The 16,898-nt window shown below is 39.8% G+C and overlaps 1 protein-coding gene across 4 annotated transcripts in view; it reads right to left on the bottom strand.

Annotated features, from left to right (window-relative positions):
- FANCI (FA complementation group I) overlaps positions 1-16,898 on the bottom strand; it is an 82,307-nt gene that overhangs the window by 25,692 nt on the left and 39,717 nt on the right. For 3 of the 4 annotated variants that reach the window (XM_041752728.1, XM_041752727.1, XM_041752729.1), the window contains exons 15-19: positions 16,329-16,459; positions 15,629-15,699; positions 14,282-14,396; positions 12,756-12,878; positions 10,453-10,521 (exon numbers count right to left, since the gene is read on the bottom strand). In XM_041752728.1, coding sequence (XP_041608662.1) covers positions 10,453-10,521; positions 12,756-12,878; positions 14,282-14,396; positions 15,629-15,699; positions 16,329-16,459 — 509 coding nt within the window. The remainder of the gene's footprint in view (positions 1-10,452; positions 10,522-12,755; positions 12,879-14,281; positions 14,397-15,628; positions 15,700-16,328; positions 16,460-16,898) is intronic. The other variant, XM_041752730.1, reaches the window with a different exon arrangement.

Here is a 16,898-nt window from a genome sequence, read left to right as displayed (position 1 = left end):
TCTGCCCTTCCCCCAACTTGGTTTTCTCATTCTTGCTCTCTCTCTAAAGTAAATAAATATTTAAAATAAAAAAAAATAGGGGGGAGGGGCAAGATGGCAGAAGAGTAGGGTCTCCAAGTCACCTGTCCTCAACAAATTACCTAGAAAACATTCAAATCATCCTGAAAATCTACGAATTCGGCCTGAGATTTAAAGAGAGAACAGCTGGAACGCTACAGTGAGAAGAGTTCGCGCTTCTATCAAGGTAGGAAGACGGGGAAAAGGAAATAAAGGACACAAAAGGCCTCCAAGGGGGAGGGGCCCCGCGAGGAGCCGGGCTGAGGCCGGGGCGAGTGTCCCCAGGACAGGAGAGCCCCGTCCCAGGGGAGCAGGAGCTGCACCAACCTTCCCCGCGGAAAGGGGCTCCCCGGGAATTGGAGCAGGATCCCCAGAAAGGCGGGGATGCCCTCGGGCTCCCGGGGACAGTAACAGAGGAACTGCGCCCCGGGGAGATGCGCCGAGCTCCCTAAGGGCTGCAGCGCTCGGCGGGACCCGGAGCAGCTCGGAGGGGCTCGGGCGGCGGCTCCGCGGAGGGGCTGCGGGCGGGAGCGCGAATCCAACAGCGCAGGCCCCGGAGCACAGGGCGCCGGGACACAGCCCAGGATCCGGCCTCCCCCAGGACACGCAGAGGCCCGGAGGGCCCAGGACAGCAAGGACGGAGGGCCCAGGACAGCAAGGACGCTCCTGCCTGGAGCTGAGCAGATCAGCGGCCCGCCCGGGAGCCCCCAGGCCCTGCAGACGGAGAGCCCCGGAGCTACTGCGGGAGCTGACTCCAGGGTCCCAGAGCTGCCCCCGCCACTGTGGCTTCCTCCCGGGGCCTCACGGGGTAAACAACCCCCACTGAGCCCTGCACCAGGCAGGGGCAGAGCAGCCCCCCCAAGTGCTAACACCTGAGAATCAGCACAGCAGGCCCCTCCCCCAGAAGACCAGCGAGACGGACCAGTTCCAAGGGAAGTCAAGGGACTTAAAATATACAGAATCGGAAGATACTCCCCCGTGTTTTTTTGTTTTTGTTTTTGTTTTGTGCTTTTTTTTCTTTCTTTCTTCTTGATTTCGGATTGCTTCCCCTTCCCCACCCTTTTTTTTTCTCCTTTCTTTTTCTTTCTCTTTTTCTTCTCTTTCCCCCTTTTTTTTCTTCTTTCTCTTTTTTCTTTTTCTCTTTTCTTTCCTTCTCTCTCTTTTTCTCCTTTTCCCAATACAACTTGTTTTTGGCCACTCTGCACTGAGCAAAATGACTAGAAGGAAAAACTCACCTCAAAAAAAAGAATCAGAAACAGCCCTCTCTCCCACAGAGTTACAAAATCTGGATTACAATTCAATGTCAGAAAGCCAATTCAGAAGCACTATTATACAGCTACTGGTGGCTCTAGAAAAAACCATAAAGGACTCAAGAGACTTCATGACTGCAGAATTTAGATTCAATCAGGCAGAAATTAAAAATCAATTAAATGAGATGCAATCCAAGCTAGAAGTCCTAATGACGAGGCTTGACGAGGTGGAAGAACGAGTGAGTGACATAGAAGACAAGTTGATGGCAAAGAGGGAAACTGAGGAAAAAAGAGACAGGCAATTAAAAGACCATGAGGATAGATTAAGGGAAATAAATGACAGCCTGAGGAAGAAAAACCTACGTTTAATTGGGGTTCCCGAGGGCGCTGAAAGGGACAGAGGGCCAGAATATGTATTTGAACAAATCCTAGCTGAAAACTTTCCGAATCTGGGAAGGGAAACAGGCATTCAGATCCAGGAAATAGAGAGATCCCCCCCTAAAATCAACAAAAACCGATCAACACCTCGACATTTAATAGTGAAGCTTGCAAATTCCAAAGATAAGGAGAAGATCCTTAAAGCAGCAAGAGAAAAAAAGTCCCTGACTTTTATGGGGAGGAATATTAGGGTAACAGCAGACCTCTCCACAGAGACCTGGCAGGCCAGAAAGGGCTGGCAGGATATATTCAGGGTTCTAAATGAAAAGAACATGCAACCAAGAATACTCTATCCAGCAAGGCTCTCATTCAAAATGGAAGGAGAAAAAAAAGAAAAAAAAAAAAAAAAAAAAAAAAAAAAAAAAAAAAAAACAAAATGGAAGGAGAGATAAAGAGCTTCCAAGACAGGCAGGAACTGAAAGAATATGTAACCTCCAAACCAGCTCTGCAAGAAATTTTAAGGGGGACTCTTAAAATTCCCCTTTAAGAAGAAGTTCAGTGGAACAATCCACAGAAACAAGGACTGAATAGATACGATGACACTAAACTCATATCTATCAATAGTAACTCTGAACGTGAACGGGCTTAATGACCCCATCAAAAGGCGCAGGGTTTCAGACTGGATAAAAAAGCAGGACCCATCTATTTGCTGTCTACAAGAGACTCATTTTAGACAGAAGGACACATACAACCTGAAAATAAAAGGTTGGAGAACCATTTACCATTCAAATGGTCCTCAAAAGAAAGCAGGGGTAGCCATCCTTATATCAGATAAATTAAAATTTACCCCGAAGACTATAGTGAGAGATGAAGAGGGACACTATCTCATACTCAAAGGATCTATCCAACAAGAGGACTTAACAATCCTCAATATATATGCCCCGAATGTGGAAGCTGCCAAATATTTAAACCAATTAATAACCAAACTGAAGAAATACTTTGATAATAATACACTTATACTTGGTGACTTCAATCTAGCTCTTTCTATACTAGATAGGTCTTCTAAGCACAACATATCCAAAGAAACGAGAGCTTTAAATGATACACTGGACCAGATGGATTTCACAGATATCTACAGAACTTTACATCCAAACTCAACTGAATACACATTCTTCTCAAGTGCACGTGGAACTTTCTCCAGAATAGACCACATACTGGGTCACAAATCGGGTCTGAACCGATACCAAAAGATCGGGATAGTCCCCTGTATATTCTCAGACCATAATGCCTTGAAATTAGAACTTAATCACAACAAGAAGTTTGGAAGGACCACAAACACGTGGAGGTTAAGGACCATCCTGCTAAAAGATGAAAAGGTCAACCAGGAAATTAAGGAAGAATTGAGAAGATTCATGGAAACTAATGAGAATGAAGATACAACCGTTCAAAATCTTTGGGACGCAGCAAAAGCAGTCCTGAGGGGGAAATACATCGCAATACAAGCATCCATTCAAAAACTGGAAAGAACTCAAATTCAAAAGCTCACCTTACACATAAAGGAACTAGGAACTAGAAAAAAAGCAACAATTAGACCCCACCCCCAGCAGAAGAAGACAGTTAATTAAAATTCGAGCAGAACTAAATGATATCGAGACCAAAAGAACTGTGGAACAGATCAACAGAACCAGGAGTTGGTTCTTTGAAAGAATTAATAAGATAGATAAACCATTAGCCAACCTTATTAAAAAGAAGAGAGAGAAGACTCAAATTAATAAAATCATGAATGAGAAAGGAGAGATCACTACCAACACCAAGGAAATACAAACGATTCTAAAAACATATTATGAACAGCTGTACGCCAATAAATTAGGAAATCTAGAAGAAATGGATGCATTCCTGGAAAGCCACAAACTACCAAAACTGGAGCAGGAAGAAATAGAAAACCTGAACAGGCCAATAACCAGGGAGGAAATTGAAGCAGTCATCAAAAACCTCCCGAGACACAAGAGTCCAGGGCCAGATGGCTTCCCAGGGGAATTCTATCAAACGTTTAAAGAAGAAATCATACCTATTCTACTAAAGCTGTTTGGAAAGATAGAAAGAGATGGAGTACTTCCAAATTCGTTCTATGAGGCCAGCATCACCTTAATTCCGAAACCAGACAAAGACCCCACCAAAAAGGAGAATTACAGACCAATATCCTTGATGAACATGGATGCAAAAATTCTCAACAAGATACTAGCCAATAGGATCCAACAACACATTAAGAAAATTATTCACCATGACCAAGTAGGATTTATCTCCGGGACACAAGGCTGGTTCAACACTCGTAAAACCATCAATGTGATTCATCATATCAGCAAGAGAAAAACCAAGAACCATATGATCCTCTCATTAGATGCAGAGAAAGCATTTGACAAAATACAGCATCCATTCCTGATCAAAACACTTCAGAGTGTTGGGATAGAGGGAACTTTCCTCGACATCTTAAAAGCCATTTATGAAAAGCCCACAGCAAATATCATTCTCAATGGGGAAGCACTGGGAGCCTTTCCCCTAAGATCAGGAACAAGACAGGGATGTCCACTCTCACCACTGCTGTTCAACATAGTTCTGGAAGTCCTCGCCTCAGCAATCAGACAACAAAAAGACATTAAAGGCATTCAAATTGGCAAAGAAGAAGTCAAACTCTCCTTCTTCGCCGATGACATGATACTCTACATAGAAAACCCAAAAGCCTCCACCCCAAGATTGCTAGAACTCATAGAGCAAATTGGTAGCGTGGCAGGATACAAAATCAATGCCCAGAAATCAATGGCATTTCTATACACTAACAATGAGACTGAAGAAAGAGAAATTAAGGAGTCAATCCCATTTACAATTGCACCCAAAAGCATAAGATACCTAGGAATAAACCTAACCAAAGAGGTGAAGGATCTATACCCTAAAAACTATAGAACACTTCTGAAAGAAACTGAGGAAGACACAAAGAGATGGAAAAATATTCCATGCTCATGGATTGGCAGAATTAATATTGTGAAAATGTCAATGTTACCCAGGGCAATTTACACGCTTAATGCAATCCCTATCAAAATACCATGGACTTTCTTCAGAGAGTTAGAACAAATTATTTTAAGATTTGTGTGGAATCAGAAAAGACCCCGAATAGCCAGGGGAATTTTAAAAAAGAAAACCATAGCTGGGGGCATCACAATGCCAGATTTCAGGTTGTACTACAAAGCTGTGGTCATCAAGACAGTGTGGTACTGGCACAAAAACAGACACATAGATCAATGGAACAGAATAGAGAACCCAGAAGTGGACCCTGAAATGTATGGTCATCTAATATTCGATAAAGGAGGAAAGACTATCCATTGGAAGAAAGACAGTCTCTTCAATAAATGGTGCTGGGAAAATTGGACATCCACATGCAGAAGAATGAAACTGGACCACTCTCTTTCACCATACACAAAGATAAACTCAAAATGGATGAGAGATCTAAATGTGAGACAAGAGTCCATCAAAATCATAGAAGAGGGGATCCCTGGGTGGCGCAGCGGTTTGGCGCCTGCCTTTGGCCCAGGGCGCGATCCTGGAGACCCGGGATCGAATCCCACGTCAGGCTCCCGGTGCATGGAGCCTGCTTCTCCCTCTGCCTGTATCTCTGCCTCTCTCTCTCTGTGTGTGTGTGACTATCATAAATAAATAAAATTAAAAAAAATAATAAAAAATAAAAAAAATAAATAAATAAATAAAATAAAATAAAATTAAAAAAAAAAATCATAGAAGAGAACACAGGCAACACCCTTTTTGAGCTCGGCCACAGTAACTTCTTGCAAGATACATCCACAAAGGCAAAAGAAACAAAAGCAAAAATGAACTATTGGGACTGCATCAAGATAAGAAGCTTTTGCACAGCAAAGGATACAGTCAACAAAACTAAAAGACAACCTACAGAATGGGAGAAGATATTTGCAAACGACATATCATATAAAGGGCTAGTTTCCAAAATCTATAAAGAACTTATTAAACTCAACACCAAAGAAACAAACAATACAATCATGAAATGGGCAAAAGACATGAAGAGAAATCTCACAGAGGAAGACATGGACATGGCCAACATGCACATGAGAAAATGCTCTGCATCACTTGCCATCAGGGAAATACAAATCAAAACCACAATGAGATACCACCTCACACCAGTGAGAATGGGGAAAATTAACAAGGCAGGAAACAACAAATGTTGGAGAGGATGCGGAGAAAAGGGAACCCTCTTACACTGTTGGTGGGAATGTGAACTGGTGCAGCCACTCTGGAAAACTGTGTGGAGGTTCCTCAAAGAGTTAAAAATAGACCTGCCCTACGACCCAGCAATTGTACTGTTGGGGATTTACCCCAAAGATTCAGATGCAATGAAACGTCGGAACACCTGCACCCCGATGTTTCTATCAGCAATGGCCACAATAGCCAAACTGTGGAAGGAGCCTCGGTGTCCATCGAAAGATGAATGGATAAAGAAGCTGTGGTTTATGTATACAATGGAATATTACTCAGCAATTAGAAACGACAAATACCCACCATTTGCTTCAACGTGGATGGAACTGGAGGGTATTATGCTGAGTGAAATAAGTCAATCGGAGAAGGACAAACAGTGTATGTTCTCATTCATTTGGGGAATATAAATAATAGTGAAAGGGAATATAAAGGAAGGGAGAAGAAATGTTGGGAAATATCAGGAAGGGAGACAGAACATAAAGACTCCTAACTCGGGGAAACGAACTAGGGGTGGTGGAAGGGGGGAGGAGGGCGGGTGTTGGAGGGGAATGGGTGACGGGCACTGAGGCAGACACTTGACGGGATGAGCACTGGGTGTTTTTCTGTATGTTGGTAAATTGAACACCAATAAAAATTTAAAAAATAAATAAATAAAAAAAAACAGAAATTGGATAAAAATAAATAAATAAATAAAAAATAAAATAAGCCCCCTTGCAAGAAAAAACTAAATAAATAAAAAAAAATAAAAAAAATAAAAAAAATATAGTTAAAGTCAATAAAGGAATTAAGTAACAAAACAGCAGACCTAAATCCAACCATAACAATAATTACATTAAATGTGAATTGACTAGACATTCCCATTCAAAGGAGGGTGTCATATTGGATTAAAAATGTTAAGATCTCTGTTTTCACTTCTTTTGGGCAGATACCTGAAGTGGAAATGCTGGATCAAATGGTAATTCTGCTTACTTTTTTTAAAGAATAGCCATACTTTTTCTCATAGTAGCTATACCATTTACCACCATTAATGCACTAGGGTTCCAATTTCTGTATACACACACCACCACTTATTATTTTTCACTTTGACTGTAGCCATCCTAATGGGTATGAAGTTGCATCTCATTGTGGCTATATTATTTGCTTTTCCCTAATGATTAGTGATGTTGAGCATCTTTTCATGTGTTTATTGGCTATTTGTGTGTGTGTATATATATATACATACATATACATATATATATATGTATATATATATTTTCAATGAATGTCTATTCAAGCCCATTTTTTTCTATGCCCATTTTTTATCTGGGTTGTTTTTTGTTGTTGAGTTGTAGGAGTTCTATATATTTACTCGATATTGATTTCTTTTTTTTTTTTTTAAAAGATTTTATTTATTTATTCATGACAGTCACAGAGAGAGAGAGAGAGAGAGGCAGAGACATAGGCAGAGGGAGAAGCAGGCTCCATGCACCGGGAGCCCGACGTGGGATTCGATCCCGGGTCCCCAGGATCGCGCCCTGGGCCAAAGGCAGGCGCCAAACCGCTGCGCCACCCAGGGATCCCTCGATATTGATTTCTTATCATATATATGATTTGTAAATATTTTCTCCCACTCTGTGGAGAGTGTTTTTTGCACAAAGGTTTTTAATTTTAATGACGACAATTTATTTCTTTTTTCTTTTATTACCTGTTCTTCTGGTTAATGTCCAAGAAATCGTTAAAAAATCCAATGTCATGAACCCCTTCCCTTGTATTTTAGGAGGTTTATAATTTTGCTCTTAATGTTTTGGTCTTTGATCCATACTCAGTTAATTTTGTACACCGTGCAAGTTAAGAATCCATTTTCAGAATGTGAACATCCAGTTTTCACAACATCATTTGTTGAAAAGATTCTCCTTGTTTTTAATCTAGTGCTTTTTAATGAAGCTTTTCATGCTTGGGATCTTGAGCCAGGAAGACGTGAGTTCATATTCCAGCTTTGCCACTTCCTAACTGTGTGACCTTGGACAAATTAAATTACTTAACCTTTCAGAATCTAAAATGGAGGTAACAATTTTTAGTTCACATAGTTTTGTAAGATCAAATAAGATCACCCACATAAAGTGCTTCATAAACACTTGGCTCTCTCTATAATAGAGTAGGTATTGTTATTTTCAGTACATAATAGCATAGCATCATGAGCTCTGTTGGGAAATTAACCAAGAAGATGTCACCAGTTTACTCATGACCAGACCTGGGGGATCAGAGGTCCTCACCATTCCCTCCCCTGTCCTTGGAATGTGAGTTCTGCTTGCTTTCCCTGCTCCCAGAGGCTGCTCCGAGGACATGGCCTTGAGATGCTGATGTGGTGCTGAGAACACCTACACTGTCTATGTGACTGAACCCAGTTAAGGCCTTTATTTAACCTTTTACAATGTAGCAGATGAGTGTGGAGATGCACTAATCTTGCTGCTGTCCAAGACAAGTTCCTTTGCTTCTTAAAACTGCTACCTACCAACCTGGAGTGGCCTGCCTCTTTTGCTGGTGTCTCCCTGCCCTATGAGTTTCAGATTATACTTGGGAAGCTCTGACAGGGTTATGAACAGACAAACTCTCAATATATAAAAAGATTCAAACAGTATATAGTAAAATATTATTTAACCGTAAAAGGGAATGAAGTACTGACAGATGCTACAACATGGATAAATCGTGAAAACATTAAGTGGAAGACATCAGTCACAATAGACCACATATTTATGATTCCATTTATATGAAGTGTCCGCAACAAGCAAATCTACTAAGACAGAAAGAAATTAGTGGTTGCTTAGGGCTAGGTGGGTAGGAGAACGATGAGAAAATTAGGGGGTGGTAGCAGAGGGGTGTAAAGCTTCTGAGGTGATAAAATGTTCTAAAATTGCTTCTGTGTCCATTGAAAGATGAATGGATAAAGAAGATGTGGTATATGTATACAATGGAATATTACTCAGCCATTAGAAATGACAAATACCCACCATTTGCTTCGACATGGATGAAACTGGAGGGTATTATGCTGAGTGAAATAAGTCAATCGGAGAAGGACAAACATTATATGGTCTCATGCATTTGGGGAATATAAAAAATAGTGAAAGGGAATAAAGGGGAAAGGAGAAAAAATGAGTGAAAATATCAGTGAGGGTAACAGAACTTGAGAGACTCCTAACTCTGGGAAACGAACAAGAGGTGGTGGAAAGGGAGGTGGGTGGGGGATTGGGTTGACTTGGTGACAGGCACTGAGGGGGGCACTTGACGGGATGAGCACTGGGTGTTATACTATATGTTGGCAAATTGAACGCCAATAAAAAACAAATTTAAAAAAATGTTCTAAAATTGGCTGTGGTGATGATCTGTACAACTCTGAATACACTAAAAACCAAATTAGTTGTACACTTTAAATGGGTGAATCATATGGTATGTAAATTATATTTCAATAAAGCAATTTAAAAAAAGATTCAAACAATGCTTAATGAATAAATGTTCATGGTAAAAGGTCTTATTTATGCCAGATATTCTCCAGCTGAATTCTTTTCATGGTGATAATCCTGTGAAATATTTAATTAAAAAATCTTATTTTAAACTAAAAAGTACAGAAAATAACCTATAGACACCCATGCATCTGTAACCCAGATTTAACATGCCTATTTTGCTATATTTACTTTAGATCTCTCTCTTTTTAAAAAATATTTGATCTATTTATTCATGAGAGACACAGATAGAGGCAGAGACACAGGCAGAGGGAGATGCAGGCTGCCTGATGCCTGATGCAGGGAGCCTGATGTGGGACTTGATCCCGGAACTCCAGGATCATGCCCTGAGCCAAAGGCAGATGCTCAACCGCTGAGTCACCCAGGCATCCCCAGATCCCTCTTTTCTTTTAGAAGTAAAACTGACAGACAGAGCTGCTGATAGCCCTTATACAAATGGTTCTTTAAAAGGTTCTTCTGGGGAGCCTAGGTGGCTCAGTTGGTTAAGTGTCTGCCTTCGGCTCAGGTCATGATCCCAGGGTCCTAGAATCGAGCCCCACATGGGCCCCCGTGCTTAGCAGGAGCCTACTTCTCTATCTCCCAGTTGCTCTTGCTCCCTCTTGCTATCTTCCTCTCTCTCAGGTAAATAAATTAAAATCTCTGCTCAGCAGGGAGTCTGCTTCTTCCTCTCCCTCTTCTTCTGCTCAATGCTCTTTCTCTCACTCTCAAATAAGTAAAATCTTTAAAAATTTTTTTCAAAAATTTTTGAAACCCTTCTGACCTAGGGTGCACACCTTAACTGGGAGGATAACTTAAGATGATGGCAAGAGGGTGGACAGGTAAGTGGTAATAAAAATAAAACAGCAGGATAGCATACCCAGGTATGTTTCCAATGTACCAACCATGATACTATTTGGGAATTAGTTTATATTTTGAAAAGTCTGGAAAATGTCAATCATCTCTCCATGCCTTATTATCTGTTCTTTATATCCATAAAATAATAAAAAATATATTACCTGTGAAAGTAGAGTCTGCATGATTGAATTAGCCAGCTGAGAGTTCCTTCGAAGGACATCATAGAACCCCTAAGAGGAAACAAACAGTAAGCTCTTTAACAGATATACTAGTGATTTGAAAAATCATAACTTTATTTTTTATTTTTTTTTAAATTTTTATTTATTTATGATAGTCACAGAGAGAGAGAGAGGCAGAGACACAGGCAGAGGGAGAAGCAGGCTCCATGCACCGGGAGCCTGACGTGGGATTCGATCCCGGGTCTCCAGGATCGCGCCCTGGGCCAAAGGCAGGCGCCAAACCGCTGCGCCACCCAGGGATCCCGAAAAATCATAACTTTAAAACAATACTCTTTCTTTACCCTACTCTCAATTCTTTGGAAAAGACTAAGACCATATTCGCAGAGGGAGAAATAAATCAGGAAGTTTAGGTTATTTCCCTAAGAACTAAAAAGAGACCTCTGATCACTGAGAACTAGATTATAAACTGACCATAACTGCTACAATTTTTAAACAATAGGTCACTTCTGGCTTTGGAGTACTTTGCTCCTTTACAGTTAAGAATGTCCCAGGCCTCATTCTTTTCTCTCATCCTTCATTAACAACCTTCCCTTCTAGGACATTCTGTCCACTTAGTTTCCAGTGCTTCAAAAGTGTCTCCTGGCCCAAAGCACCCCAATGTAAAGGACTATGATAGTTCTTCCCATCCAAAATTTCCCAGTCATAGTTTAAAACTATTGAAATTAAAGGGCACCTGGGTGGCTCAGTTGTTTAAGCATCCCACTCTTGATTTGGGCTCAGGTAATGATCTCAGGGACGTGAGATAAAGCCCCATGTCAGGCTCCACACTGGGCACAAAACCTGCTTAAGATTTCTCTCCCTTCTGCTTAAGCCTGCTTAAGATCTCTCTCCCTTTTGCTTTGCCCCTTTGCTCCCCCAACCATTAAAATAATCTTAAGAAATATTTTTCTCTATTTTAAAAATTTCCTACAAAAAGCCTGAAAAGTTCAGCACCTGGCAACTACTATAGCTCAATAAATGCTATTTTAAGAATGCTGAATGAAAGTATTATAAAAGCTGCTCTTTCTCTTAAATTTATTTTTAAAAAATATTTTATGTATTTGAGAGCGAGTAAGAAAGCACAAACAGGGAGAGAGAGCAGCAGAGGGAGAGGGAGAAGCGGATTCCCCACTGAGTAGAGCCTGACACGGGGCTTGATTCCAGGAGCCAAAGGCAGATGCTTAACCGGCTTAGCCATCCAGGAACCCTAATATAATAGCTGCTCTTTGAAATGACTTCCACTTAGTATACTTGCTAGATTATCTGCTATTCTCCATCTATATATGAAACGTTGTGTTTTGAAGTACATGGTCTATTAAATGTCTGAAATGGTAGTGTATCCTCCCTGATGGCATACTTTAGTCTCACTGGCTGAATTATATACTAATCACAAATCAGTAGTTATATTTGCCTGACTCATTCTTGCTAATTGTACTGGTCACTATGAGATATAATCAGGAATCCTGTAAATTGTTAAAAATCAAACACAAAAAGAAAAAGAAGCTGATTTATAAAAACTAGGTTAAATGTTTTGGAAGGAATAAATAAGTTTCTAAAACCAATTCTGATAAATTAAGGGTAAGAAAATTATACAAAATTAGGGAAAAAACCCTAAACCTATCTAAAAGGTTTTTATACTAAGACTGTATCTGAAGTATCTTGTATTTCTCTCACTTTAGGTAAACAAAACCTTGAAATTATAGGCAATAAATTAAGGTTCTGGTTTGAGAGACAGGAAGTTCTAAATGACAGACTCATAATCAAAAAAGCAAAAAACAAACAAACAAAAAAAGGTTTGGCCCCACACAATGTACCAGTATATTTAAATATTTCAAATTAAGGGGCATCTAGGTGACTCAGTTATTTAAGCAGCTGCCTTTGGCTCACGTCATGATCTTGGGGTCCTGTGATCCAATCCCACACTGGGCTCCCTGCTGAGTGGAGTCTGCTTCTCCCTCTCCCCCTTCCCCTGCTCATGGTCTCTCTCTCTCTCTCTCAAATAAATAAATCTTTAAAAAAAAAAAAAAAATCTTTAAAAAAAATATTTCAAATTAAATTAAAACAAAACATTCAAGTTGTTTCAAATATTCTTTATGATTCCTCACCTTTAACAACCTTTTGGATAACCATCACAAACTACCAATCTTAACTGCATCAAATAGGAGTGAACTATACTTTTATAATCAGAAAAAATTTATTAAAATAAAAATGGATTATTAGTTGCATTCCTTCCACTCTTTACTTACCTCATAAAGCATGAGTCGAACATCAGCCTGCTGGCCTAAGCATCTCCTCAAACTATCCATGATCTCGAGGCAAAAAGTTTCATTGGCAACAGAATTGTAACGGCTATGAACATCCACATGGACCTGAAAGGAAGAAAGGCCAGTTCTTATGTATTCTGACAAATCAATTTTCACAAAGGAGTTAAAATGAACCCATGTTCTTGGTCAAAGAATCTTAGACTTAGCTTTCCCCACATACCAAAATCCAGGACTGGGGCTGACATTACAATCATCATGAGGCTATGAGAAGTGTCACTCTTATTCTGGTTTGAGATAAGAATTTTCAAGTATTTTAACAACATTAATTTTCTCCAACCCTTAAGGTCTTCCTTGACAATGTCAGTTGCTGAAGAAGGCACACAGATGATTTCACAACAGTAGAATCTGGGAGTCATAATATACTTGATTTTACTTGAAAGGCCTAAGATGCTTCCCTTAAAGGTCTTCAGAATCTAGTTTTTGTATCTATAAATTCCTGGTTTAGAAGGTTTAGAAGTGGGTAATTTGTAGTTTAGAAATGGACAAGACATTTAGTTTAGAAATGGACAAGACAAAGAATAATAACCCTTGTTTGATTTACATCATAAATCCAACAACTGTAGACCAAGATGCCTAACCCTTACTACAGGCCTGTCCATGAGGTAGTTCAAACTGAGCAAATTCCCGCTCTGCCCATAGCTGTTTGTATCACCCTGGACAAGTTATTTAACCTTCCTGGGCCTTAGTCTCCTCATCCTTAAGATGGGAACACTGATAACAATACACTAAGATTCCATGCTCCTAATATTTAATCTGTCCCATAAGTTATAAACAAAAGTTTTGTATAATTACACTAGATCAATAAAGGGTTCCTGATAGGGGAGCCTGGGTGGCTCAGTTGGTTGAGTGTCTGCCCCAGGCTTGGATTGTGATTCTGGAGTCCTGGGACTGAGCCCCATGTTGTGCTCCCCACTCAATGGGGAGTTGGCTTGTCCCTCTGCCCACCCCCAGCTCGTGCTCACTCTCTCTCAAATAAATAAGATCTCAAAAGAAAAAAAGATTCCTGATAAAGTCTGGATTACCAAAAAATTGTAAAAAGTTTTTTTTTTTTAAAGATTTTATTTATTTATTTATTTATCTGACAGAAAAAGAGAGGGAGTACAGAGGGAGTGGGAGAAGCAGACTCCCTGGTAAGCAGAGCCTGACACAAGGCTTGATCCCAGGACCCTGAGATCATGACTTGAGCTGAAGGCAGACATTTAACCACCTACTGTAAAAAGTTTTATTTTCTCAGATTACTGGGCTTAACAGAAGTTCATGTGCAAAGTAAACAAACTATTAAAAATGAGGATAATAATAGCATCTAGATTCAGACTCTCAGTTTCAGGATCATTTGTACAACCAGACCAGGAGGGAAAAAGTACAGCTTGCACATCATCAACTCCTGCACCAAAGCACACTACAGTGCTGTGTGAACAATCTGTGGTGCCATGTGTTACATTGCTTACCTGGCTAACACCGATGGACTGACTGCATTGAGAGGACGACAAGCTGCCTAGAACCTTAAAGTTCTTCAGGAGCAGCAAAAAGCCTGCAACTGCAGATTTTCGGGCATCAAGCTGGCTAGCTCAGGGACAGAAAGAGTAGTTAACAAATAGTACTAAGTTCACAGGAAAAGGCTTCTGCATCAGAAAAAATCCAGTTGGTTCTGTACAGGGAAGGAATAAGCCATGAAGCACAGAGCAAAATAAAATGAATTTATGTACTCAAAATAAGCCATCAGCTGTTCTTGGCAGTTTCGTGGTAGAGGAATTCGGCTGACTCTGCACTATCTACTCAACCTCAAGACACTACCTATACTTTCTTCTTCATGGAGAACAAGCACAGGAGTACGGAGAAGCTATCTGATGGGCCAATAACTCAAATATAAATATGAAATAGCAAAGGGAATTGTTGATTTTCTGTGTCTGAAGGACCACTTCCCTTCTTCACAGAGGAGTACAGTGTTTGAGGCTTTGTCAACTCTCCATCCAGAAAAATGATATACTCATCTGAGTGAGGCTCTGATTAATTCATGGACATACTACGACATATACATCTTGGCTTCTGGGTAAGGAAGGAATAACAAGTCAATTCTAGAAGAGGGATAATGGCATATGGTTACTTACTAGCTGTTCCCCTGGATATCCACAAGTACAACGTAATAGAGCCAATGTGATACTGATCATCTTTTATTTAAAGTACCAAATGCTTTCCACCTATTAGTGGGCTCATAATACTTTTTAGAAGGTAGTATCATCATCTCTAGCTTATACACTAAGAAATAAAGGAAGGAGGTCAGGAGGCATTGGCTAAACCAAAAAACCTCAGACCACTTAACAGTTTATATGGTCTACAATCACTAGACCACAGTTTTGATGTTCATTAGACTGAGTTTCCTGAATATTTTAATTAAGATGTTTTCCTCTTCAGAACTATCGCCAACTGGCACTAGAACCTTGTCCTGATGATTACTGTAGGGGCAGATAGAGTACATGAGATCAAAAGCTTGAATTATAGCCCCACCAACCTCTGGTTGACTTCTGGAAAGTCACCTATATTCTCTAAGTCAGAGTTCCTGATCTGTATGGTGGAAACTATAATAATTCTGATTTTATATGTTTACTCTGAAGACTGAATGAGACGATTGAATGAGGAAGCCTGTACTTGGCACAAGGCCTTATTGATGAAAGCTGTTCTGTTGGGTCGGACATGTGCATGACCACTATTAACAGGTTGTACAAGAAGATAGCAGGGAGGACAGTGAGTAACATCAGAAGGCATTACTTGCGAGGGTCTCATGAGATGCTCCATACCTAGCAAACATGGCTTTCCGGAGGACAAGTATCAAGGAGTCTCTCACGGACATGCTGACTTTGAGAAGAGGCTGAAAGACAAAGAATAAGTGGGTAAAAAAATCCCAAATTTATTAGCCTTAGCTCATTTCTACCTAATACTGCTATAATCTGGCTTATAGGAGGAAATTTGTTTTTAAATACGTGTTTCAGTATGACACTTAGTAATAAGGACAATAGCATACTTTTAATTATTAAATTTAAACTAATTGTGAATGCTTTTAAAACCTATTGTCATCAATTTAAAAAAATATTTTATTTATTTATTCATGGAAGACACAGAGAGAGAGAGAGGCAGAGAGACATAGGCAAAGGGAGAAGCAGGCTCCATGCAGGAAGCCTGATGTGGGACTTGATTCCAGGACTCCAGGATCATGCCCTGAGCCAAAGGCAGATGCTCAACCACTGAGCCACCCAGGCATCCCTGTCCTCAATTTTCTAATCACTTCACTGACTTGAAAATGAGTCAAAGGAGACAGCATTGTGCCAGGAAGAAGGGGTAAACTTGGAAACAGAGTCCAGCTCAGGGTTCCTGCCCTTTTAAAACAAAATTTTATGCTTTAGAATCAAGGGATATAGAATTTATCACATTTATGAAGAATTCCATTAGGTAGAGTTCAACCTCAGTTTTGTCAAGTTCCTAAGGAGTAAGAAGACTTACCTGCACTGCCTTCAGCAGCCCTTGTACAGTTTGAAGGGGCAGAAGGGATAAATAGTCAAAAGTTTCTGTGACTTTAGAAGAACAGCTCTGAAGAACTAGGGGTGCATACATGATGATATTTGAAAGCAGATCTGAAAAACAAAATTTATAGTAAGTTGCCTCAAACAATAAAGATATTTCTTTTTTTTGGGTATTTTTTTTATTGGAGTTCGATATGCCAACATATAGTATAACACAAATAAAAGAAAAATAAATACGGGAAAAGAAATGGTAAAAAGTTTTTGGTTTCTTTTCCCAAGTCAAATATACCACAAAATAAATTTCTCTGATCCTATATAATTTTTCTATAGTCAGTGTAACCAGAATACTTCAAACTTTCTTCTGTGATAATATTAAGACTACAAAAATTAATCTAAAAGAAGGGAAGAAATCCATTAGACTGACAAGTAGCAGATGTCTTCCTATTTCCAGGCTAAAGTAAATCAAGAGATATCTATGAACTTTTATTATGTGTAAGCACATATACATATACATATATAAATAAATATATATAAATATGTATGTAAATAT

Source organism: Vulpes lagopus, chromosome 4 (genome assembly GCF_018345385.1).
Source record: "Vulpes lagopus strain Blue_001 chromosome 4, ASM1834538v1, whole genome shotgun sequence".
NCBI classification, from domain to species: Eukaryota; Metazoa; Chordata; class Mammalia; order Carnivora; family Canidae; genus Vulpes; species Vulpes lagopus.
This window is presented reverse-complemented; position numbering and strand designations above follow the sequence as displayed.